At 39.1% G+C, this 27,858-nt stretch overlaps 1 protein-coding gene across 2 annotated transcripts; it reads right to left on the bottom strand.

The window, feature by feature from the left end:
- Positions 1-27,584, bottom strand: AFG3L2 (AFG3 like matrix AAA peptidase subunit 2). Of its 2 annotated transcripts, none has more exons than XM_065053088.1 (17): positions 27,386-27,584; positions 23,083-23,182; positions 22,543-22,611; positions 20,999-21,114; positions 19,919-20,071; positions 17,667-17,741; positions 16,305-16,429; positions 12,945-13,218; positions 12,263-12,400; positions 8,097-8,250; positions 7,401-7,508; positions 7,045-7,170; positions 5,884-5,994; positions 5,115-5,230; positions 3,954-4,154; positions 2,073-2,267; positions 1-1,008 (listed from the first exon to the last, which is right to left on the bottom strand). In XM_065053088.1, exons 1-17 carry the CDS (start codon positions 27,506-27,508, stop codon positions 766-768), a joined length of 2,427 nt encoding a protein of 808 aa, XP_064909160.1. In that variant the 5' UTR covers positions 27,509-27,584; the 3' UTR covers positions 1-765. The 2 variants fall into 2 exon arrangements, with proteins under 2 accessions (XP_064909160.1, XP_064909161.1); XM_065053089.1 differs by having other exon boundaries at positions 16,305-16,426.
- Between the last annotated feature and the right edge of the window lie 274 nt (positions 27,585-27,858).

Raw genomic sequence — 27,858 nt, 5'->3', positions numbered from 1 at the left:
TTTGTTCAGAAAAGTACTGATTTTATTGACCCAAACTGTATTTACACAACACATTCATATGTTCAATATCTTACAGAAGTCTGTAAAAAACCTGACTAATAAAACTGCAGGAGCCAAGCTGAGTTTCAGACTTAAAGACACTGAACCACGAGAAAATTTTAAGGTATCTAAGTGGGTGTTGAGTTTCACTGTCAACTTACATGGCAGTTCTCTGTGGGAAAACTTTTAAAAATCAAAATGAAAGATAGAGGGGAAAAGGGGCAGATGAAAGAACCGATAGCTTTGCAAAGCTAGTACTCGGTAAGACCAAACTTTTGGCTAAGCATTCAACAATGCATTTTGTATGATTTTTTTTTTGGCAACAGGTCACATAGAGGTATACTTTAGATTAATAATCAGAAAGACTTTAATATTTGTAAGCTTACATACATCTTTAAAAAACAGAGAACAGGGCCGCAAAGTTTATGCATGAATCCAAACTGTTTCAAAATTTGAGAGGCTCAGTTCTGGCATTCCACTGCAGCTCAAATCCAATGTATGTTTCTTCAGTTGACAAATGAAAGATGATCATCTTTTACCAGTGAACTGACGATATCACACATGTAAAACAGGAGCAGAATATCCTTATCTCATCACAAGAGATCACTCTTCCACCCATCCCTAATACAGTTTGGTTGAATAAATATTTTTTTTGTTTTGAAGTACAAACCAGGTGAGCTTGTTTCTCTTCCAGAGTGCAAGTCAACATCACCACACACTTTGCAGTTAAAACGGTACCCCTCCTGTGGTCTGCCTAGCAACCTGTTCATCTGTGGTCTCCTCTTTCTCTTTTTCACGCTCTTTGTTCCAGTCTTTAAGGCCTTCTGGTAGTGAAGTGTCCTCATCCAAACTTCCTGTACCTTCAACAAATTCTTCATATGTAGACTTTTCTGCAAATGGTCTTGGGCCAAGCAAGTCTAGCATATCGCTTTTATCAAGCACTTCCTTCTCCAGTAGCCGTAGTGCAACCTGGAACAGCAATAGGTTATGTCACACACATAAAATACCTAAGCTAGCTAAGTTGTTAAGGCAATTTGGGACCAAATACAGCACTGATTAATTTTGACAGAAAAAAACAGGTTGCTCAGAGTTCACTTAGTACATGATTTTTCTCCCCTGTGAGCATTTAGGTAGCAAAAATACCATTTTTTAAATCCTACTTCTAAGATTTGGCACAGTGCTGCTGTTGCTGTTATTGTTGCTTCAGAACAGCGGTCTGTTGCTGCTTCCAAAAGGCTCCTGAGGCAAGACATGAAGCTATTGATGAAAACAAGCAATCCCTTCCTATCAAACCAGAGGGTTCAACAGGGCTGCTGTTATGTTACAAGCTAGAGAACACCATAAAAAAATGTGTACAATAGTGTAGTTTGTAGCTTTCTTGGGTTTGTGAGTGCTCTGTTCAGCACAAACCCCATTCAGGAATCTTTTGTGGGATGGTAACCTGCTATACCACCATTTACTGAATCTATACAAACTTGTCCTCTTGTCTGTAAGTCTGTCAGATGCCTATCCTGGAAAATTATCCTCTTGCTGTATCAGGCTTTCTGGTGTGGAGGAAGAAGAGAATATGCACAAGGGTAATGTCAGCTGCAGTGCGGCAGATGATAGAAAGATTCTTTTTATATCATGTTCAAAAGGAATTCAGAGAAGGGAAGTTATACGAACTTCCCTTCTTACAGACCTTCTTTTAGCCTAACAAATTGGAATCTTGGTATTTCGTGTTTGGGTTTTTTAAGTTTCATAGTTGTCTAATACATCTACCAAATCCTTCTTTAGTAGACAGACTCTTCCCTCCAACTTTCCAAATTAATAATGACCATGTAAGGGAAGAGGGATGTTAAATCACATTCTTGAGAACCTTTGAGGCACTCTAACAAAAAAGCTTTCTATTTACTCACTTCAAGTCCTGTGACACACTCTCAAAATTACAACAAAAAGTTTGAGCAAACTTCCTCATATAACAGTCACTATTTTTAATCTATTCAGTTCAATTCAGATTCTGGCTTGGCAGCTGAAAACATTGCAACGCTCACCTTCTCCACTTCAGCTTTCTTCTCTGTCAGGAGACGTAATGTCCTGTCATAAGCAATGTTAATAAGTGACCGTACTTCTTCATCGATCAATCTGGCAGTTGCCTCACTGTAAGGTTTCTCTAATACCATGTCTCCTTGACGAGGGAGGTCGAAGGAAATCTGCCCTACTTTTTCATTCATACCAAACTGAACAATCTGAAGAATAAAAGAAGAAAATAAATAAATAAATAAATAAATAAATAAATAAATAAATAAATAAAACAGAGTAAGATTTTAGGGTATGTTAATGTAAAATCTGGTAAATGAAACTGAAGGGAAAAAGTTATTTTGCTGTGACCCAACCTTTTCCTCTAAGCACAACCCTCCCCTGAAAACTCAAGTCTATCTAAGCTAAATTACCTTACTTGACTTTCACCTATTCCTGTTTAATGATTAAATTGAAGCACCCAAATGTCACCGTTCAAAGGTAGTTACTCATGATATATATAATATTTCGCTCTTTAAGTACTAAGATATTACAGAAAAAATACTTCAGCCTTCACTAAGCAGTAAAACTGTTTTCCTTTACCAGAAATATAAGCATTTTTCCAATTCAAAATGCTTCTAAAGTATAACATATTCCACTCATCTGTATAGATATATTAACTTAAGGGTTAAAGCAGAGGGTCTTGAAGATTTTGGCTTATATGTAAAAATCATATGCTATATTTCATCCCAAGACACCCCACTACAAAGGCAAAAAAGATTCTGGTCTTGCTTGACTCATTACTGAATCTTAACTTCTCTGGTTACCAAACATGTTTTAAGTTGCATTTTAGTCCAGCAGAGGCAGAAATAATTTCAAACTGCTATTTATATATGCACTCCATGGTCACTATCAATTTGATCATTACTAAAGCAGCACTCCCCTGCTTGGCCGTGCAAGATGAATATAGCTATGACAAAGAACATTCAGAATTCAAAGAGATCTGAACATTAGAACCAAGCATCTTCACCTTAAGAAAAAGTCCGTACTTTTTTTTAAGCCCCAGTTCTCTCTGGAGACGATGTGTCTGGTTCATGCGAACAAGAGGCTACACCTAAACAACTTTTAATTTAAAATCAAATGAGCACCACAGAAGGTCCTGCAAAATTGACATTAGCAAGACTTCCTTACACGTTTACTTCCAGAACTGGGGCAACAAGCACCACACCAGAACCAGCACATGGGTGTGGTTTTGGGGTAGGAGTAAGTGTTGTGCAGGGGAAGAGAAGCATACTCCAAAATGTCCCTCCTGCTCACCTTGTGAGTGTCTTTTAAAATGACAGCTGTTGTGGTGATGCAGGAAATGGAATAAAGTGCCCATGTGTAGCACATGGCTCTACTCAGGTGAGTCATTACACTGATAAGATTTTGAATTACTCATCAACACTAGTTAATATGGTACAAACAAATTAATTTCAGCAGCTTTAATTGACAGCAAATACTGCTTAAATACAAGGTTCTCTGGATTTAGTTACACGTGTGAATCCAAACTGGGTCTTCAAACTGGGAAACTGTAAATGTAGGATAAGATGATCAAATCTGTGCACTAAATTTCATTTAAAAGTACATAATTTCCACATATATTTGAATCCAATTGTGGCATATATGTTCCTGCAGGCAGATGTAGGATAGTAATCAAAGCCTAATGCATGAACTCCTGTTGTAAGACTATAATAAAATACTTGAGTCATCAGCATCTCTATACAACAGCATAAAGTTTAGTTATACAATATTTTTTGCAACTAGGCTTTTGAGGGACATACCTGATTAATTGAATCCTTTCAAAATATTAGTGTTAGGTGGTAGATGAGGAAAATTGTAAGAAAAAAAACCTGCCTTCCTACTGAAGAACCTACCTGAGCATATGCACTCTGGGTCACTTTCTTCAAGTCATCTTGGGCACCAGTTGTAATTCTTCCAAAGAAGATTTGCTCAGATACACGCCCTCCCAGAGTCATGCACATTCTGTCAAGTAATTGCTCTTTGGTATAAAGATACTGTTCCTTGGGTAAATACTGAGCATAACCCAGTCCTTTACCACGTGGGATAATGGATACCTACAATCAAAATTAACAGAATGCTAGGCCCAAATAGTGTTAAAAAACAAAGCTTTATTTGGTTTGACTTAATTTTTAATACCACAACCTATGCCATACTCACCCTTGAAGTTTAATTCAGACATTACTTCCATTTAGAGTTTTGCCCTCATTGTGATTTATCCTTAATAGCCCTGGCTAGCTCTAAACTGGGATAACAACTACTAGAATATCTGGAAAAGAAAGGTAAGACCACTGTCATATCCTTTCCAAAGATTGTATGGTATTTTAAAAATCTTTAAATGAAAAACCACAATTCTTTTGGAGTTACATATTGGGCCTTAACTATTCTGTAGGAGACATGGAATTCCTGCATCTTCAGTATTCTGAATAGTTGGAGGAGTTTCCGTGTTTACCAATGTCTGTTGTTCCAGTAGGAAATTGTATGAGATGAATTTTAGGCTTAAAAGTCAGATGAGATTAAGAACAGAATCAAGCAAAACTATGAATGTTAAAGCAAGTTTGGGAGATTGAGGTGTTTTTTCCTTTCTCTTTGACTTGTCAAGCTGTGCATCCAAAAAGCAAATTAAACTAATCAGCTTCTAGATGATAAATTTTATAGCTACATCCCTGAAGAGGCATCTACCTGCATAACCTGCTAAGATTAACTTAAACCACTGAGATATGCTAAAAGCCTCAGAGAAAGAGCAGCTATCAAGGCAGGTAGACTCATGGAAGACAAGGTCCCTTTTGCTTTCCAAGGACATTTATAGTACAAATCCTGTAAGAGCTAAGTCAGAAACAGTTAAGAAAGCTACAGAAAACAAACCAAAAAAGTACTCTAAAATTTACACACACTATCTTTGGTGATATTATATATTTTAATACCCTCTAAACATTGGGGAGTGCAGCAGGTAAAGAAAAGAAAAAGATGCTGTCCATGCTACTATTAAATTCCAAGTTCAAATTGGTTTCCTTTACCTTTAAGAGTGGGTCAGCATGTTCCAGAAACCATCCCGCAACAGCATGCCCTGCCTCATGATATGCTACTGTCTTTTTCTCCTCTGGTTGCAGTACTTGAGTTTTCTTTTCCAAACCTTTATAAAACAAATTCGATTAATAGTTTCAGACATACCTTTTCTCCACTGAAATCCCTTATCTCATTTAGAAAGACAGTGAGCAATACTTAGATGCTATGCACACTATCTACTGGAAAAGTTAAAAAAAACCAAAACAAACACAAACCCCAAACCTGCAAGTTTCAGAAATGTGTATCGTCCAGATTTTACTGTAAGCTTCTCCTTGATTAGGTTTTCTAGTTTCAAAGTATAAGTTCTTAAGAATATTCAAACACTTAAATAAAACGCTTGCACTTTAAAAATCAAATAGTTTTTTAGACTACCTCAGGCTAACAGCAACTACAAGTATTGCTAAATCCAAACAGCTATTCCTCTTGCCAATTTGAAGCAATTAGAAAAGCATCCTGATGAAACTTCTCTCCACTACACCCTTGTCCATTACAGAAGTTGGCAATATAGACAGGATATTTCTTTCCTAAATATCAAGTTCAGGAGAGGAAAAGAAATACCAACCCTGAAGAACAGGAGAAACATTTAAACTGTGACTTGAAATATACATATATACACATATTAAAAAATATATAAACATATATATGTATATAAATGTATACATAAATCAAGTGGCCTGTCCTATTACAATTTTTGAGAAATGATTGATGCAATTCACCTACCTCCAATAACTCTTTCAATTGCTTGCTCAAAGTGCTTTTGGTTTATAGCATCCGACAGATGCCTCGCAGCAATTAAGGCAGCTTCATTACAAACATTAGCAATATCAGCACCTAAAAGCAGAGAAGGCTTGAATTACTGATCATTTTCAACAACTTTCTCTCAGTGTAACATAAAGATAACCTCATCCAGAATCAGATTTCTATAGATTCACACAGACCTTGAAAATTAAAGGCAATGCTCTCTGAAGCAGTTAATTACACATAGCATAATTTTAAAAGACATATTTAAATACACATACTACAGTTATAGGCGTTTGGATTTTCCTCTTGGGTAGACAGCTACTAAACAGAACTTATTATCAGTCAAGTATTTATTTGATACATCCTACATTCCATAAGTTTTCTGTCTGCAACAGGCTATACTAGTATATATTTACCAGAATTCATTTCCTACATATGGATCCAGGACAGCTCAGACCTTGATGTATCTCTAAAGGATCCCCTTTCACATCACTGGCTTCAAGCCATCCACTTCTTGTTAATATTATTTGCAGTAATTCTACTGAGATAACTTAGTTTAAGCATCATCACTGCAATTGCCAGAAATGCTAACCATCAGACCTCAGAAAACCAGTTTTATACAGACCACAAAAACAGTGAAGAATTTAACCACTGGTCAACATGGATTTTAAATGGATTAAATTACAAGCCAGTAATGACAGTTCTCATATCCATTCCTAATTCAACACAAGGTTGCAATACCTTTTCCAGAGATAATTTCTTACATTCAGAAACAGAAATCCTCCTACGAGATGCGTGCACAAACTCCACAAAAACCAAGTCTTCTCTAATAATATTCAAATAATCTAACAAACATATTAAAGAAAGAACACAGGCACAAGTGACAGCAATGAGAAATCCCTGGATTGCTTTTGCTGAAGAGAGAAGAAACTGCCTTTGGTAGTCATCTTGACTGTGGCAGACAAAACTTAAGATCCTCAGAAGATAAGAAGATAAGGAGAATTTCATGCTATACCAGTCTATAAAATAAGAGTGCCATCCAAAAGATCAGGTGCAAGAAAAACAGAAGCAGTAAGGAAGTAAAATATATACAGCTTATATAGTAAATGCAGAAAAATAGTGGCACTAGAAGTCACTTACCAGAAAAACCAGGTGTTAGTGATGCGAGTTTTCTTGCTAGGTTATCTTTATCTAAGACAGTGTCTAATTTCAGAGGTCTGAGGTGAACTTTGAAAATAGATGCTCTTCCTTTTATATCTGGGGGTCCTTCAAAATTAAAGAAATATGCTTTTACTTTTCATATATATATATATATATATATATATATATACACACACACACACATATATATACACACACACACATATATATATGTATATATATATATATATATAGTAATTGAATGTGTGCAAGGAAATTACACATGTAAATAGCTGCAGTGATTTCAGTGGTATTCTACAAATGCAGAAGTATACAGCGATGCAGATAAAACTTACCAATGTAAATCTGCCTGTCAAAGCGTCCTGGTCTCATTAAAGCAGGGTCTAAAATATCTGGCCTGTTAGTACCTGCCAAAATTACTACATTTGTGGTTGTATTAAATCCTGTAGAAGAAACGTAATGAAGAGGAAATCTGTGTGAATATAACTTCCATGAAAAAAAAAACCAAACAGAAATAGACTGTCCGCTTTACAAGGCCATATAAGAGCTAGTATTGTAAACAAATTATCTTCTAGCTGAAAATACTTCCACTTATTAGAGCACTGTCCAGCTTTTCATAACAAGCAAAAATTGTCCTTGGGCTCTGCTTTGTGAAGTACTACATCAAATCCTACTTTATCTTAAAAACACAGTAATAGATTAACTGCTTGGGAAATCAGAGAACCAGCATGGCTAGTTGTTGTTGTTTGTTTGCTTTTACAGACAGACTAGTCTCATGGAAATATTTTTTTTGGCCTATTCAACTATGACAGAGTTATCAGATGTAGAATGATGGTTCTTTTTTCTGAACAACTTAGAGCAAAACATCATGCTGTAGCAAAATGAGTCACCATTCTTCATCATAGGAAGCAAGGAAACACAGTTTATATTTAAGCTAGAACCCAAATCTTGGTTAACCAGTCTGAACAAGTGTATCAGTTTTTTCCCTTATCCTTCTTATTATACTGTAATATCAGATGTAAAATACTTACCATCCATTTCTACTAGAAGCTGATTTAGCGTGTTCTCTTGTTCACTTTGTCCTCCAAAGTTGCCCCTTCCTCTCTTCCTTCCCACTGCATCTATTTCATCAATGAAGAGAATGCACGGGGCATTTTTACGAGCAAGAGCAAATAAGTCTCTAACCTTAATAGGAGAACAGAATATGTATCAGGTAACTGTTCAGGGTTGGGTAGGAGGGAAAGAAGCACATCAGTAACAGTATCACTGTAATTGAGTAAAGTTGTTAATAAGTGTTCCAAAGCCCCCAGCCAGCTCTCAAGGCAATAGTAAGTTACACTGTAGCTGCTGCTAAGCAAGAATCACTCCTGTGGAGGCCTATTCGTTAACAAATCCTTTCTCAATCCATAAATTGAGAAGATTAAATAAACTAAAAGCCTTAAGAAAGAAACATTTTCCCTGAATAACTGATATGTATCTTCAACTTCAGCTCCAAAAGCCTCCAAACTGCAGAGATTTAAAACAAGATTTCTCTTTTAAAAGCTGCTCTTCAATGCACATTATCGCAAGCAGAACTGGAGCAAGAACAGGCATGCCACCAGACAGTAGTTCTTCACACAAAGAAAAAATCTTCTAAGTTTTCCTGCAGTTACAACAGGGTGATGTAGCTCCCACGGTGAAATTAAGGCTCACTTACAAGTGCTGAACATTGTACTCTAACCATATGCTGATAAAATATTGACTCTTAGACATCCTGTCTTCCCACTACATGGGCTAGGAAAACTGAATTCACCTCCAAATATTTGGAAACTAAATTAACTTCTAGAAGCCTGAAAAAATGGCCAAGACTTCAACAGACAGCAGAAAATTTTTTTGGACTTTCACATAAGATATTACCTATCAAATTCTACTGTAGTAGTTACACCACAACATGATTTGCTTTAAGATGCAACATTACTATGTCACTCTGCTTGCCAATGTATCAGAAGGACCTCATTAAAACCAGTTCAGTGAGTTAACAGAGCTACAAACAAGGAATCGAACTGGAGCAAACAGGAAATGAAAAATTACAGAACAATTTTGACTTGAATGGGAATTACATGCAGCTCAGAGCTTTACTACTTTGTTTTTGAGAGATGTAATTAGAGGAGGCTTCTCTGATGACAAACAATGTACAGCAGATATGAAGAAATGCTAATTTTGGAACAGTACGCTCTATGACAGAAGGTAACTCTGATTTATAAAAAGAATTTGGAAAAAAACCAAGTACAGCGAATAAGGCATGAAGGAATGTGATAAACAAGGAAAAAGTGTTAGATGCTCAAAGCTAACTATCTTCTGGTTGGAAAGAAACAGAGATCCAGAAATATACAACTATTTTTCATACAGAATGGAACTAAAAAATACTGTTATGCATACATAACTTAAAAACAAAACCACAACAAAGAAAACAAGGCTGTGCAACCAGTTCTAGCATATCCTAATTTACAAATAATTAAACACCATTAAGAATTGTCTTATTTACTAAACTCATAGGAAATGAAACTAGAATTCTCTCTCCTGCAGTTTTCTACAGGCATCTGAAATTATCAAATGTGTTGAAACCTCGATTCACAGCCAAAGCAGCAACTGTTATGTCAACAGATTTCACTCAGCAGTAAAAGCTGATAATCATCTGCATAGACCAGCAGAGAAAGGTTAAGTCACTTTGCTTTGGGGCTTTTCAGGTATTTACTGACATCTGATGACAATGTAGTTTCTGAGTACCATTATTATTTCAGTGTATCTAATACTTTCCCAGAGGATATGGATCAGTTTCTTATCATTTCTTGGTAAAGTCTCTTCTACACTGTGCGCTCCCTCTTTCAAGTCCCACTCACCTCACATACACAATCACTACCCCCATACCCTCTGGCTTTCAAACAATTACTTTTTTCAGTCACCATTCATGGTTTTTATCATTAGCCATTTCTGCGTCTATTTCCCCACTCTGTCTAAACCCCCTCCCCAGCTTTTCCCAATCTCCTGACACATTTCCAGTCTCTCTCCGCATCCTCACTGAATCTTCCACTCCCAACTAGCGCCTGCATTTGATTTTCTGAATACCTCCTGTTAGTCCCAAGCTCTGTGCCTACCTGCAAGTGTCCCCTCTCCTCTTCCCTTTTTTCTTTTCAGAAGACCCAAAATTATGTGGCTTCACTTATATTTTCCCACCTATAGTACTGGAAGAATTCCAGTGAGAGACCATCAAAAGAGAGCTGGGCTTGCAAGAGGTGTATGTGTGCACAGCTGCGACAAACTTAGGATCAAACCTTGGAAAGTTTCTCTGCTAAACTCTAAAACACCAAGTTATGTGAAAATGGCAGTTTTTCACGGCTTTACAGAACTTAGCCAAAATGAGTTTTCCTGTGAATTTTCACAGGACATAAAGCCAAGTATATCTGGTAAAAGCCATTCCCTGTCAAATTTCAAATGCAAATCGAGACCCTAAAGCATTTCTGTTTCATGCTATCAGAATTAGTTTTTAAACAAGAGTAAAAACCATGGCACACTTCCTTAAGTCTGTTTGCAAAGTTTGCAGCAAACAAATCTCAAGTTTTCCAAAACTGTGTCACCTTGCAGTAAACTTTTTAAGGCTTAAGACAAGATGGTTGGCATTTGGTGAAAGGACGAGCCGTTTGAAATGGAGTATAATTTTGGACATTATGAGAAACCTTTTTTTGTGCTAAGTGCCTTGTTTGTAAAATATTATCAGTAACTTGATTATAAGTGTGCTGCTTTCCTTCCTAGACAGAAGATAGATTTAAAATGAAATGTTTGAAATGTAGTTGTAATTAAAGAAAAATGGATGTACGGAAAAGAACTAACTCTCTCCACTTAATATGTTTTTCATAGAACAGAACGGAGTATTTCAGTTGGAAGGGACCTACAACTATCATCTAGTCCAACTGCCCGACCAATTCAGGGCTGACCAAAAGTTACAGCATGTTATTGAAAGCATTGTCCAAATGCCTCTGAAACACTGACAGGCTTGGGGCATCGACCACCTCTCTAGAAAGCCTGTTCAGTGTTTGACCACACTCTTGGTAAATAAATGCTTCCTAATGTCCAGTTTAAACCCTTCCGATACAGCTTTGAATAATTCCCATGTGTCTTGTCACTGGGTACCAGGAAAAAGAGCTCAGCACCTCCCTCTCCACATCCCTTCCTCAGGAAGCTGTAGAGAGAAATGACGTCACTCCTCAGCCTCCTTTTCTGCAAACAAGACAAGCCCAAAGCCTTCAGCTGCTCCTCACAGGACATTCCTTCCAGCCCTTTCACCAGTTTTGCTGCCCTCCTCTGGACACATTCAAGGACCTTCACATCCTTCTTAAACTGGGTCCCAGAACTGTTCCCAGTACTCCAGGTGAGGCCGCACCAACACTGAATGCAGCGGGATCATCATCTCTTTTGACCGGCTGGTGATGCCGTGTTTGATGCACCCCAGGATGTGGTTTGCCATCCTGGCTGCCAGGCACCACTGCTGACTCATGTTGAGGCTGCTGCTGACCAGCACCCTCAGACCCCTTTCTGCAGAGCTGCTCTCCAGCCACCCCTCTCGCAGTTTATACTTCTGCCTAGCATTACTCAGTCCTAATAAGCTATTTTAAGAGAGTTAAGGCAAAAAAGCAAAAAAAAATGTTAGATAGATATATTTGGTTATTTAAATCACCTGATCTCCAGAAATCATTAGCTCCGTGACCCTTGGACTCCTATTTCAACCTTAAGTTCACTCATGTGTCCCAGAAAACTATCTATATCTAAGAGTTTGGCACTACAAAGAGAATAAAGTTCTTCAGAGAAATAAGAATTCAAAGCAGGAGAAGACACTCCCATAGCAGTAGTCAAACTAGCTACATATTTCTGAGCCAGCTAGTAAATTTACTTCAGAGTAGACCTTGGAGAGTTCTGTTCTGTTTTCTTAAGTTTTTGCAAAGAGGTAAACCCTTAAGGTCCCCCACAACAAGAAAATGAATTGCACTGGTTCCCTTTATGAAAAGTACATCTGTAATTCTTGGGTTTAGATAAACATCTGGCATCACTTATAAGTAATGTGCATAGATGAGAGAACTCCAGCTACAATCAAACCGCCGCCCAAACTTGACAATGGCCTTTCAACAATCAACACTGAAATAAAAGAGGAAAGCAAAAGACTTACTCGAGCTGGACCCACACCAACAAACATCTCTAAGAACTCTGAGCCATTGACTGTGATAAATGGTACATTAGCTTCTCCGGCTGTAGCTTTAGCTAGAAGTGTTTTCCCAGTACCTGGAGGACCTGTCAGAATTGCCCCCTGCAAGAGAAACAGGCATATTTTCCTCATGAAGAAAACATAAGTAAGAAATACCTTACTTAAAAGATGTTATGAGGTCAAGTCCACTGTCTCTTCTTCCACCACAGTCAAAATGGTGCAAGGAAACAAACTGAGGATTCATATCTCATTCAAACCAGCAAAAAAGAAAAAAAAAATACAACATTGTGATGATGTCTTAGATTTACAGGAACAGTGTTTTCTTTGACTTACACATTAAAAAAAAAAAAAGGAAGGTGGGCTACCAAGACAACAGAGTCAAATGACAATTCTATAACAATTATATGCAATGATGGTACACATGCATATGATGTATTATTTCCGACCCACGTGAACAGATGAAGTATTCCACAGGCAAATCTTCTGGCACCATAGTTATGCTGTTTGCACTTAATGCCTATTTTTTCTGACTGTGAGAAAAAGTAGCTTCAAAGCGTTGCCTAGGTAAAAATTACTAGTTCAGTTTAGACTATTAAGGAGTACCAAAAGAATGAAGTCTTTATCCGCTAAGTCATCATTTTCTTACCTTTGGAATTTTTGCTCCCAGATCTTCATACTGTTTGGGATTTTTCAGAAAGTTAACAAACTCCATTATCTCTAATTTGGCCTCCTCACAGCCAGCTACATCTTTGAATTTAACATCTATTTCATCCTTGAGGACTTTAGCTGTGGTTTCACCCACACTGAAGAGTCCACCCATTCCACGCCCTGTTCGACCTAAGCCTGCAGGACCTCTTCTTAGTGTGTACAGTAAAGAACCAATAATCAAGATTGTAGGCAGCAAACTCAGGAGAAATGACCTGTGAAGAAAAACCAAACAAAGAAGAAAACGGTGTATATTGCAAAAATCCATTACTGCATGTAACATGTACAAAACGTTGGTTCCATCAGAAGTGAAAAAAATTCAGGACTAATAGTCTATTAACTCATAATGTTTACATTTTTTGCAGGTTGTTCACACAGGGAAATACACAAAATAAATTTGAGAACAAAAAAAAATAGATTCTGAATTACAAAAGCCAAACAAGCCAAAACTCTCATAACTACAATTAAAGGAAGTGTTGGAATTAGTTTTTCATTGCCCATCGTCCATCCCTCACAACCCTGGGAAAATGTAAATTAATGATCTTCAACGATAACACATTTTTACACTTGATGTTTAAAAAGTGACACCTTTGGGGTTTGTTTTATTGATGTTTGTTTTTAAACCAAGCACATGATCATGTGACAATGACGAGTTTTAGAGGAAAACTGCATTACCTAGTACACAGAAGTAGCTCATTTTCTGTGCCCTTCAAAGGTAAATTCATGGGACTATTTATGCAAATGGTTATATTCTTAAAGTTTAAGTTGTATTAGGTAGCATATAGTCAGTGTATGCTACAACTTCAAGCATAAATTTCTACTCACTCTTCTTTCCTTGTGTCTTTCTCAATTTTTACATTTTCTTCTTCTTGCAATGTCTCTATTTCCCTTCCCCAAGGCAATAGGTTAGGTTTATTTGTTTGGTGTTTGGAGTTTTTTCTTTTTCTTCCCTTTTTTTATTTTTAAATTTATTTCTCATTGCCCATTATCCTTCACTGTCTGTCCTCCAGCTTTCTAGCACAGCTCTGTACAAGCCAAAACTCCTAACACAGCCCTCATTATCATAGTGTCTGAGCAATGCACAGATTCTTCTGTGGCAAGAACTTCAAAGAACAGCTCACAAGAGGTTCTGTCAACACTCAGCAAAAACCAGAATGCTGAGAAGCACCACCGCAAGTGAGCACAGGATTTCCAGGCTTTATTTATATCCTGCATTCCTGGGATGAAGAGGAAAAGAAGGATTTTTCCCTGTCCTACGGTATCCAGCAGACTCTGATCTGTCAGGTAACAGCAGCACTCTGATCATATAGCTGCTGCTTTCTCCTGTTTCCTGTGGCATTTCTAGGGCAGAGCAAGAAGATGTGGGCAATGTATACTATGAAGAACAGACACTGAGGAAGAAAGGGCCAGAGACTGGGGTCAGAAAGAGGGGGTCAGCAAGTAAGGGATTTGTGTGAGGCTGAAGGTGGCACAGGAACTGGCATACTTTTCCCAGCCTGCTGTAAGAAGCCTCAGGCTGACATGCAGCCTCTTTGCACAAGCACTGGGTTGGCCTGTCCACTGTTTTCTTTTCCCCAGATTTGTTTAAATATGGGCTCAACAGGTTTATTTATGAACTGTCCTTAAGAGCATGCCTCATTAGACATAAACAGAGAAATAAAGCAGAGACAGTTTGTAGAAGAACAGGGAACAGAAAACCTCTATTTGAAGTTGCAGGATGGCCTAGAGTTAAGGCTACTGTTTTTCCTGTTGCCGCCAAGACAAACATGCTGCAGCAGCTTGGTAAAACACATTGCAGAAATAAACAAAACTTTCCCCTCCATCCCCAAAAGCTGAAACACACACCATAGTATCAAGAATGAAAATAAATGAGAGGAAGAAAATGAGCCTTTTTCATTAGTAATACAAGCTACTATGCCCAAAGTTGAACTTCCTGATGGTGCAAAACCTATTTCACAGGTAACAGCACGAGTAATTTTCAAGCTGCTCACTTGGATCAAAAAGAAATCAGTTATTGGGAGAAAACATTACATCTGTCTTCTAAGCCATTCTGAAAACCACGCCTAGTATCTTCTAAAGCCTAGCCCAACAAAACTCAGATACATAAGACTAATAAAAAGGATACAAAGCTAGTACTGGAGCCATTATTCCCTACTGGGGAAGCAACAATGCCGTAAACCAAATGTCATTCCTATTTTCCTTAACCAGTTTAGAGATTAAAAGCAAGATGCATCTTCCAGCTCCTGCTAACAGGCAGGATAAGGTGATTTACTTTATCACCAATTTCTTGCCTTTTTGCAAGGCAGCAGAATTTGACTCCTCCTGAATTTACAGGCAGATATTGGTGCTTGTTGTATCTCACTTGATATACTGGAGTTCTATGCCATATTTTGTACGTCCAAAAACCTGTATGAGTGCCATCTCTGGAGCTTTACAGCTCTGCCTGGCTGATTCCTGTTCTAGTCCAAGTCACTTGGAGAAAGGGCTTAAATGAAGGGAGGACTAACTGTAAACAGTAACAATTATGTTACTGCATGTCAGCCTGAGGCTTCTTACAGCAGGCTGGGAAAAGTATGCCAGTTCCTGTGCCACCTTCAGCCTCACACAAATCCCTTACTTGCTGACCCCCTCTTTCTGACCCCAGTCTCTGGCCCTTTCTTCCTCAGTGTCTGTTCTTCATAGTATACATTGCCCACATCTTCTTGCTCTGCCCTAGAAATGCCACAGGAAACAGGAGAAAGCAGCAGCTATATGATCAGAGTGCTGCTGTTACCTGACAGATCAGAGTCTGCTGGATACCGTAGGACAGGGAAAAATCCTTCTTTTCCTCTTCATCCCAGGAATGCGGGATATAAATAAAGCCTGGAAATCCTGTGCTCACTTGCGGTGGTGCTTCTCAGCATTCTGGTTTTTGCTGAGTGTTGACAGAACCTCTTGTGAGCTGTTCTTTGAAGTTCTTGCCACAGAAGAATCTGTGCATTGCTCAGACACTATGATAATGAGGGCTGTGTTAGGAGTTTTGGCTTGTACAGAGCTGTGCTAGAAAGCTGGAGGACAGACAGTGAAGGATAATGGGCAATGAGAAGGTACATTTAGGGTAAGAGGATACGTATTTCTACATAGACAAAAAAGTCCTGAACAGCTGCTCTTACAGTTAACATTCAAAAACAAAGCCAAGATGATTGTTATTCTGATAATAATGCCACCTAGTGAGCATAAGGTGCATGTCTTACAAATCTACTTTTCTACTGTAAACACAACCATTTTTTAATCAAGAGACTTTTTAAAAGCAGCTTCTTACCCATCACTCTCTGTTGAGTAGACTACAGGCAACCTGTTCTCCACTTCTATTCCCAGATCTTGCTGCACAGCTTCAAGATTCCGTTCAAAAGTGTCCACGCTACCAATATTAAACCAGACGTACTGCTATTAAAAAAAAAAAAAAAGAGATCACCACAAAGTGCCCCATCTTATTTCAGCTTTATTACAAGCCAACTTCTTCTAACATATACACAAGCAACTATCAGAACAGATCCAGACCAAGTTTAAGTTGCCTTGTAAAGTGTGTAACTGATATAAGATGCACCCAATAAATTTAAGTCCTACCGACTTGAACAGACTGTATCCATCATCGCTTCTACAGAAATCGTACGTGCAATAGTTCAATAGTTTGGGGGCACTTTAAATAGACCGAAATCCTGGCATTTTCTCCAGGAACAAATGGAAGGAGAGTAGGTAAACAGTTCTTTAGGAGAGAGCTATGCAATCAGAATAATACAGAGCGCTGAACCAGCAAATACAGCAGCCATACACTGTTTCACCTGAAGGTCTCAGCTTTTCTAGCTAAAAACCACTATTCTCTACTGTTGGAGTCCATGCTAGCTTTAAAGTTAGCTGTCTCCACAAGAGGGAGCATGAACTTACATTATACACCAGAAAAAAAGATTCAGACATTACTTTCAAATGGTGTTGAGATTCATTTTTTCAAGAAAATCTCCCCTTTTGCACCATGACCTGCCTGACTTGTCCCTAACCCTAACCTCGAAAAAGAAAAAAAAAAAAAGAAGAGTAGTCCTCAGTATTAACTGATTGAGAAACCAAGGCAATTAGTGGTATGTGGGCTAAAGAGTGGGTGTATAAATAAATGACACTGAACAACCACTGATGAAGTAATTGCTGCAGATTTCACTTTACCCTGGGGGGAACTTGCAGACCTCGTTTCAGAAAGTCAGTTAAAAAACTCTACCACCCAGGAAGAGGTAACCTGATAAAGCTTCTCTTTTGCTTTCCAAATAACTGGCTAAAAGCAGTCCAGAAAAGAAAAGATCCAAAAGCATGTATCGTCAAGTCTGGGCTTTTCTTGAGCAGATGGAAAACAGCAGTTAGAAATACAGAACCTTCAGCAATTTCTCACTTTTCATGTTTGTGTATTCATATTAAGAGCATGGCGCTGGAAAGGAACTACTTGCCATAACCAAGATATCTGTGGCAAAACAATTGATACAGCAAAGTGAAAAACACACAATGTAACGGTAAATCAGAAAACATGTTTTAGATTAAGAGATTATTAATGCTCCAGACCAAGCTTTCTGCATCAGACTTTACCTAAAAAGATTGCTTTCCTGTTTCTAATGTCTCATGTATATGTACTAAAAGCATTTACCCATTCATGAGGAGACTTTCCTGGAACAAAGATCACTCTAACAAAGCGCTTGTTCACCACTTCAAGTCTGTCAACCTGTAGGAGGAAAGCACAAAAGGTGTGATGTGTCACGAGTGTACAGTCACTGCACATCAATCACAGCTAAGGGCTACATATACCAAATAGGAACCTGTTCTGTTTTTCAGTAAGAATAAAAAAAATCACATTTGTAGATTAGGATGGTTCCACAATCTACAGTTTGCCATTAGGAATGACATGAGGAATCATGTATGTAATCAGTAAGCAAGTAATACTGGCACATTAGAGTTTAGAGTGAAAGGATGACCTCGTACCCTTTTTCAAGGAAAAAACCCAACGTGCTCCTCAGCTCAAATCACAGGTACATAGAAACAGTTAAATAATATTTAACTATTTCAGTGGTCAACCACCAAAAGCAACAGACCACACAACTTCAAACACTTTAACAGCTTCCAAAACAAATCAAACTGAAGAGAATGAGGGAAAATTTAACTTTGCTCTTACAGATTTCCCTAATATAGGACCTCCTGTGCTACCAATATTAAACACAGTAACATCAATTAGATGAAGAAGAATTTCATTGAGGTAACAGATACCATATAAACTAAAATCAAGAACTGAGCTGCAGTTCTGCAGATATGCATTGTTTTAATAGCAAAAGTCTCAAATGGTTAGTTTATTGAATGTTACTAAAGTTTCCTTCAATTTTTTCTTCCTGTTTCCATGAAATAACTGGTTTCAGCATCTTTAAAGAATTTAAAACTAGCGATGGTTCTACAAGTTGGGCCTGAACTGTACACAGACTAGTAAAGTATCCCTGAATTCATTACATGTGGCCATTTCTGGCAGAATTTAAGCAAAGTATGAACTAAGAAGCCACTCTAGATCTAGCCTGACTTCATGCAAAACTACTTGAACATCTTTGTTTTGAAAAGTGCATAACCCCAGTAGTGTTGATGTCTTTTCCCCACTGACTGGCCACCACTATGGCAATCAACAGCATTTGATAGCTACATATTTAGCTTATCTGAATATCCAGACTACATCTTACAAAGGCCCAAGAGACTTGGTTCTGTGCAACAACCCACTTTCATAATGCTTTTCTGCAACAAGGGTTCAGGCTTTGTTCACTGTAACAGTTAAACTAATCTTTTTACTGAGCTAGCGTCTTACTCCTTCCCGACAGATCTAATCAGTAAGGTTTTTTCACAAGTTGTACACATGATTGTCAATTAAGAACAGGACTATAAGACACAGTCCAGGCAGAAAGAGAGAAGCACACAGAGCAGCTCTGCATAGATCAGTAAAACAAAGGAAGGTAGGAAAACACCTGTTTAGCAGTTTACCAAAGTAATGGAGGGGTAGGAAGCATGCTGTTCACACAAAATCCCAGATCTGAAATCTAGAGGAGGAAGCAAGCCAAGGTTTTCCTAACCTGCAGGTGAAGCTACAAACAGGGAGGTAACAGAGCCAAGAACTAGCGGCTCCTGAAGTGGAAGATGCCTGTGTAAGATACTCGATTTCCTGAACTTCAAGGCATCACCAACCTATTACTCCAAGGGTGGAAAGCTGCCAAGTTCTATAGAGACAGGACACCGAGAACAAAATTGATTGCTTCAGTAGTGGGTCCAGGTAAAAAGAAAAGAAGAAATAAGAGAGGAGAAAACAAATAAAGGACGCTATTTTGCGGCAGTTATGCCAATTTATTGTCATCAGGATTTTTCCATTCCCTACTCCCACCTTCCTGTTTGCACTGCAGCTCCTCAAAATTCCCTGAGGAACTGATTTAAGGCACGAAACAAGCAGAACACTTATTTCTTCAGGGGGGTGGGGCTCACGGAAGTGTTTCAGGTTAGAAGTAAGTTTCTCCTGAAGGCAGCTCACATGTCTACTTAAGTAACTAGGCCAGCTCACCTATACTATAAGAATATGCTTAGAGGCTGTGGTTCCTCTGCCTCTTCAAACAAGCATGAATAGGAGCTAGTCAACAAAAAAGCTCTGTCCTGAGCTGCTCATTCCTTCTCCTCTCTTGAATGGACACAAATCTTCAGACAGCCATCCAGAACATCAGATCAAGGAACTGATTAAGATGAAAGCTGATCCCCTTCTCCCTCAAAAGTTACTCTTGAGTCAGTTCTCACTCCACAGATGCAGTAATACAAGCATAAGCGAGGAGGCAGAAATTAGCATCTTCAGCACACTGATTTTCCATGTCAACTCCCCTCACTACTCACCAGTCCTTTAGAAAGGTAGCTATTGACAAAGTCTTTCCAGGTGATTTCTCTCCCAGGAACCCTGAAGAAGAAGTAATATACAACCATCGTCCAGAAGAAAGAACTTCCCACTACGTACATCCGAAACTCCCTGACATCCCATGGAATGTCACCCTAGGAAATGAAGGAAAAGAAAAGGCTTTAGAGTCTGTAATACAGTAAGAACATAACAAAGAGGTCAAAAAGGTTCTTGTATCTATTTCTGGCTTCTACTCCCAGCCCTCAAGGTTACTACAGAGAACATAAAATAAAGCTGCATTTTGTTGTATAAACACACTTCAGTACCTTCTGAGGAATTACAACATTAGTAGAAAATCTTTTAAGGGCTTTACAAACAGCAATTGAACACTTTTGATCTATGAACTACTTATATTACAAAAGTTTTGCCATCTGTTATATGACCATTGTCTCTCCATTCTACAACAATTTTCCCTGCCTTCCAAGACTACATGCAAGACTTAGGAAAAAAAAAAAAAAAAGGATTAAAAAGTAACATGAAAAACGCAGGAATGAGGAAAAAATTTTGCTCACTAAGTAAAAATCAGAAAAATATTCTTTATATTCTTGTACTGCCACATGCTGTCACATTTGTGCTACACCTAATGACAATAAATATAAATTAAGAAAATAAACTTAGGTAAGTATTCTAATAAGGTCAGAACAGCTAATAGTAAACTGCATTTAACTAGCACTGTGTGGTCAGCAAGTTTTACAAACTGACATTATGAAACAAATTACAAAGCCTTTCAAGGACTGAGGCTCCACTATAACAATACTGACTACTAGCAGCCATATCTGTATAGCTTGAAACTCCTTTAATGTTCCTGAACCAGAGTTAGATGCCTCTAAAGTATATACAAAACAGTTAGTTATGAAAGGCTTTGAGCAGGGAGCCACCTAGAGTCAGTTACTACAAAATACTAGGCATAGGAGGCTTAAGAAGGATTTAGGCAGAGTATGGCCCTAAAAAGCAAAAAAGCATGCAAGGTTATTACAAGGGACAAAACATTTAGTACCATAAAGATATTTTAAAGTAAAGACCTTCTGTAATCTGGTCCACCAGTTAGTTTCTTCTTTCTTGCCACCTTTTTTTCCACCACTGCCACCTCCTCCACTACTTGTGCCATTAGGCTGTCGGGTGCTAGCTGGCTTTGCTTCTAACAAAAATAAAACATTACAGAAATACATCTTTACATCTTATACCAATCTCACACTATTTTTATTAATTTTAAAACTGAAAAGTTGTTCTGAAAAATGAACTAGTTTGCAATGCTACAATAAAAGATGTGAGAAACTGCATTTTCCATAGAAAAAGAGAGACATAGTCCATTAACTGTCAGAGAGACATCTATCTCATACAGCTGTGATCAGTAGAGAGGTCTGCTAACTGTATAACTGATGACACTTGGGCACCAAGAACTGAAAAACGTATCAAATATAAAAGAAACCTGTTATGGACACTGCACGAGACTTATTTGCATGTCTTGGATTGGTGAAGTAGAAGATAATTCTAAGCCTTTTGTTGGGGATTGGGAAGCGGGGGGATGAGTGGAGTTTTTCATTGGTTTGGGGGCAGGGAGGGGTGTGCAGGTATTTTTTGGTGTGTGTGTGTGTGGTGTGGGTTTGTTTTGTTTTTTAATAAAAAAGAAACAACCACCCACATACCACAAGCTCTAAATAACACTTCCTTCTCCTATAATTCACCTCTCCAGTCATACTATGGTCCTCCTAAAGCTCAGGATTTATTGAAATCACAGGTTGGCATCATTTTTATTACTCTAGAGACAAGCACAGCACAGTAACAGCCAACTACAGCTGAGGAGCTAATCTGAATCATTCCTCTACTCACTCAACTCATAAGGTGCCTGCAGGGTGCAGCATAATGTCATATGCCAACACACTCAAGGGGTTGAGACAGAGCACAACACCAACACATGCTCTTCTAACTCCAGCTCTTTATAGAACTTTGTAGTTTGGGCATCTAGGAATGACACTAGATTTTACCATTCAAGGCACAGAGGAAGAAAAACTACTGCTCTCATAAGAGACTCACAGGGTTGCCATCTCTCCTTCTCCTTGGAAGACATTACATTGACTTCCAATATAACGGAGTGGCTGTTATTGCTAATTTCCAGATTCATCCCCCTCCTTGTAAGCACACAGCTCCTTCTAGCACTGCCACTTCTAACTCCTCTTTCAAGCAGCAGGCTACGTGGTTAGTCCTGGCTCAAGAGCCAGTTCTGAATCATCACTCAGAATGACAATTCTGGTTATTCCATACAACAAAATGGGTATTTTAGCTTGCTCTAGCAAAAGCTGAGAACTATACACAGTCATGCATTCAGAGATTCTCTATCTCAACTAATAGAAAACAGTAAAAAAAGAATATCAGGACAGCATTCAAACAGAAGCATAAGAGAAAATAAATGTTATTCCAGAAGATACACATGATATGAAAGCAAAATAACATTTAATAAAAATATATAAATTTGCACTTTTAAACTAATCTGGTACAGTTGTGCTAAAATCTAATCTAATGAATACACATTCCACAAAAAGAACTAAAATCAAGCAGCTTTTTGTACCTTTTGTTTCTGCAGCTGCACCTTTAGTTCCATTAGCTTTCTTCCCATTGGGAAAATATTTTTCAAATCCTATTAAGAAAGAGTCATAATTGGTTTTTAGCTTAAAATTCTGTCATTACATTTCAGTAGTCACAAATTAAATGTATACAACAAAGAACTAGCAACATATAGACTGCAAAAGTGGTTTTGTTCTTGTATTTTTGTTGAAGAGTTCTACCAGGCTCCCATAAATAAATCTACTACTGTTGACAAGAAAATATGAAATGTTTCTACTAATGTGAAGTGAAGTGATCCTTTAAACCAGAGATAGACAAGCTCAGGTCAATAGAAAATTGCATTGCATAGTGTGAAGTTGAGCAAACCGCAGTCATTCTTTAAGAGCTCCCAAAAACCCCATAAATCAACATACCATATCAAGATTAATGGCTGGTTAATGCAAGAACTTACTTCCTCACAGACAGTAAACCTAAATGACACACAAGTGCAGTCCTCAGCAAGGAATGCAGTCTGCTTCACTTCACTGATCAAAGTTATAATCACCTTTGGGAGGCTGAGAGAAAAGCCTTCTGCAAGCAGCAATCACACTTGCCAAGATAGTACTTCTGTCAGTGGGAACTCCAGTGGTAACTTTTTCATGAAGCTGAAAAATGAAAAACAAATATGAAGCAACAAAGATCTTCAAGCTCCCTAACAGTCCTGACCTGCAACAAATCAGATATTACTTTACAGCAGGAACTTTACAACAGACTTCATAATAACTGCTGTGGACTAGAGCATAAGACAAAAATGGAAAAGTCAATCAAACAGGTAATTTCTATATCAAAGAAATTTTAATTCTATTTGTTAAGAGCAGAGTTTCGTCTTACAGACAAACACAACATTCTTTATTAAAAGCGTAAAATCAAGCAGGAAACACTAAAAGCTATGAACACTAAACACCTACACACTGTTCCTATGGGAAGTATTTCATCACAGCCAGCTGAAGAACACTTAAATGCAGCACTGACTGTGATTGCACAAGAATGGTCCACAGAGTCCTGAATCATGTTTTGTCAAAGAACTGCAACTGCTTCCAAATAGTTAAGAACCTGTATCTTCTGAATATGAGAGGTGTGTTTCAATCCAAAAGAAAGGGGTACAGCAGACAATGTTTACATCAAGCTAAAAAACCAACACAGAGGAAGAATGCCAGTTCAAAAACATATGTAAAGATCCAGTTATATAAACCCAACAAACCCAAGTCCATTACATTGTGTTCTCAGACTCTTTACTTTTATTTGCCATTTAAATGCAATGAAGGAAATATAAATATTTTAAATTACTAATTCTTGAGAAAACTTTTGGCATCATAACTAAATACTTAAAAATAGGCTAAAATGCATTTTTTTAAACAGAGAAATCAAACCTCCTTTCTCCAAGAAAGACATATTTTAGATAAAATCCTAACTTATCCCCTTGTAAGAAAAAACAAACAAACCCAACATTATTCACATCAAGATTTCTCCACAGGCTTTCTTTCTACCTCCATTCCCTTTTGCCCCATTCAGACACTCAGTCTCCTCCTGTTCTTTTTAGATTACAAGCTATTTACCTTAGGATTCAGAGAAATAGTAAAAAACAAACAAACAAACCAACCTCCACAACAACCCAAAACAAAACAAAACAATAAACCAACCAAACAAAACCACCTCAACAAAGAACAGAAAACATGAGGTCCTGGAAACATGATTCAAGGTATCCATGCAAGACAGCAAACATCCATCTAGGACTAACACCTCTAGGGCTATGTGAGTGAAGCAAAGCTCAATGCTAGCATCTCCATAGCAATTTTGTTACAGTCAAGTTAAAACCTATTTTGACATGTTAAACAAACTTGTAGGATACTAGAACACAAGCTAAGACTCCCCTAGGAATGCTGATGTATCATTAAATGAATTCTAACACTCCTGAAGCCTTCTGTCTGGGAGTTTCCCTCTACACCCTTTATTAAATGATGAAATACATTAGACTTATTTCGAGCAACCATCTAGTTCCACCTGCTGGAACCAAGAGGAATACGAAAACGTCTTTGTTGCTCACTTTGGCTGTAGATTTAGGCTGCTCGATTCAGCCATTATTTTGTTCCACTGCATGTCTTTGAACAAACTCTGACACTGAAAATCCCAGATCATGAAAAGCATGCGTAGTACAGATAGTCTGGAGAGCAGCTAATCTAGAGAATAGCTGCTAGGTCCAACACATTATGACCTTCACTATGAGCAATTGCATCTGTGCTCCTAGAAGAAGCTTTAGGACAAGTGGGATACATCCATGGGGGGGGGGGGGGAGGGGGAAGAGTATTCAAGAAACCTTTACTCCAACTAAAATAAAGCAACTGCTGACATTTAAAAGAAAAGTTTGGAGTAAGCCAAATCCCATTCCGTGGCTCAGCTAGGCCAGCATGGGTTTATTACAGAGTTAAGTTATAGTTTAATCAGGTTGTGGGGTGGAAGGGAAGAAATGAAGCGAAGGGTAAGCAGATTGAGCTTTGGGTCAGACCTGGATAATGGAACTGGTTTGTTGCTGGATTGTCTCTACAGATCCTAACTTCCATTAATAAATAGAGAGCCATCTGTCAAGTTAATATGCAGAGAGCTAAGCGTTTTAAAAGTAATTTTGTGAGAAAAAGAAACAACTGACTTCATGGCACATTCAGTAACTCACCCAAGTCTGGGAGTTGTGCTTTTACGCTACCAACAGGCCTTGGTGAGTCAATCTACTGAAACATGCAGTTTCCTTTTTCCATAGCATTCCACAAATGTGAAAGTTACACTGGTAACAACTGCTTGGGTTTGGCTTGGTTGTTTCATTTTTTTTGACTTTGTAAATCATCAGCATGAAAACTGATCATATTGGTCTTGATACAGGAGCTGTCCCTGGGTTGGCTGGCAATGGGAATGCCAAAGCAAGCTTAGTTGATATAAGCACACCCACAGCCTAAGCAGAGGAAAAGAAAACAAAGCACATTTGGGTTGGATGCTTAAATAGCACAGTGGCTGTTCTGGGCATTGTACCATGAAATTGTCACAGCATATAAGGCAAAAGCCTTATCATTTCTGACTTGTTTGCTTGTTCTCAGACAAACCTTGGGACACCTTCTTAAAAAAAAAAAAAAAAAAATATATATATATATATATATATATATACATTTTAATAGAAGTTCAAGATAAGCAAGCTTAAAGCACACAACAGTCTGCTTTACAAATGCAATTGAGGTGTTACTACTCCAGTAAAACATAAACACAAGATCTGTAACAACAAAGAAATGCCTTCTCCCTGATTCCAGCATTAAATAGATAATTTTAAATAGACAGAAATATTGACTTCACAAAAACATGGTAACCATAATCCATGTTTTAAAAGAGGATACACAAAGCAAGAACATAAAAATCCACTTGATTATGTAAGCAAAGATCAAGAATCTATTAATTCAAAGAAGTTACAAATTTACAGTTTTATTCATAAATAAGTTCCAAATCAAACAAAATAAAGTCAAGCCAAAAGTCTTAATTATCTAACAGTCACCAAAATATTACATAAGAGCATGTTAAAGAGGGAACGGAAAGCTGGTAAAGAAATCTAACTTCATGCAAGCTACTTATTTTGTTTTGCCAAAAGCCATAACTTTTTTGTCCATTAAAAAAAAAAAAACCAACAACGTTGTTTTGTCACCTATACACTAACCCAGATGCTAAAGTGAATACAAAGTTCTCTTAATAGTTTCTGCTCCAAGTAAGAACTATTAAGTTTTAATGACAGAAACAAGAATCAGCTCCCTGACAGATTAGCAGTACTGCTGACAGAGCTTCATTTACTGTTTTAATTAATAATAATCATTTGTTATTGTATTGTTTAGCTCCAGCCAAAGAAAACCCAGAAATTCAATTTTTAAAAACCCCACATATTTACACTTAGGACTAAGTTACTGACATCCTACGTTCACCGCACAGTTATCGCTATCCTAGCGATAACCTTCATAACTATAAAGGTGCAACTGTTTTCATCTACATGCTACAGAAAAATGAAGCAATCTGCCCAACATGGCACTGAAATATGCAGGAATTAAGCGTTTCCCTTTTCCCAAGCAGTAGTATAGGCCTGTCACTACTCCAGTATGTTAGGGTTGACAACAAGGGTAATACACCGTCTAAACCATTTTACTAAGAGCAAACATCCAGCCACCACCATTTATCAGTTAATGCTAGAACAGCAGGCTCAAATCCACGCTGCCATAGCACAGTACAACCCCAGAAGGCAAACAACCGACCTTCAGCACTTCAGCGCTGCACTCACTGACAACCCAAACTCCTAAACAAACCGCTCAGCCCACAACTCAGATCCACAAACCCACCCACCGCCAACCATCACCTGGAAGCAGCAATGGAGGTACTTATGAATTAGACGGAACACGCCCCTCGAGAAAAAGCTACAAACCCGGCAGAACCGGCGGGGCGCAGCAGCAGCTCTGAGGTGCTGCCTCATCCTCTGCCAGGGCAGTCTCTCCTTCGGCCGCAGCCCGCCGTGCCCGGGGGTACCCACCCACCGGCCCTCGCTCGCCGCCGCAGGCACCGACCGAGCCTCCGGCGAAGGAGGTGAAGACTCCTCGGGGAAGGCCGCAGAGAACAGTGAGGAACCCCCGCCCCAGGACAGCCCAGCACCGCCCCTCGCCCCGCTGTCTTGGGCAGCGGAGGGGCCGCGCCGCACGTCACCATGGTAACCGAGACCCTCCCGCCTCCCCCACCCCCCCGTGCTTGCAGCCAACGGGCCAGGGAGCGGCCGACTGGGCCCTTGCCCTGCCTCTCACCTGCGCCAGGCAGGGCCTCGTCCCCAGCAGGCCCCTCCCGCAGAGCAGCTGTTGCAGCAGGACCCCGGGGAGCCCCCGGCGCCGGCAGCTCCCCCGCGCCAGCAGCAGGTACCGGTGCGCCATGGCCCCAGCGCCCGCCCCGGCCCACCGTGCCCGCCGCCCCGCGCCGCGGTCGCTGCCGCTGCCCCGCCCCCCCCGTTTACGACATCTGACCTCATCACGCTGTCGCGTGCATTTCCTCTACGTCCGAAGGACCCCTCCCGGAGACCCCGCCCCTTGGTGGCGGCAGAACCTCGCCCGGCGCGGCCCCCTTTTTTTTTGGCCACGCCCACCGCCGTCACCTCTGCCGGGACGGGGCTGAGGGCGGTGGCCGTTCCGGCCGGGGAGATGGGGCCGGTGGCTGATGCGTTTGCTGAGTCAAGGCGTGTGGGTGGTGCGGCGGGGCCCGGCCGAGGCCGCCAAGAAGGACGGGA

Source organism: Columba livia, chromosome 2 (assembly GCF_036013475.1).
Source record: "Columba livia isolate bColLiv1 breed racing homer chromosome 2, bColLiv1.pat.W.v2, whole genome shotgun sequence".
Taxonomy (NCBI): domain Eukaryota; kingdom Metazoa; phylum Chordata; class Aves; order Columbiformes; family Columbidae; genus Columba; species Columba livia.
The sequence above is the reverse complement of the archived record's forward strand: the minus strand, read 5'-3'. Positions and strand labels throughout refer to the sequence as shown.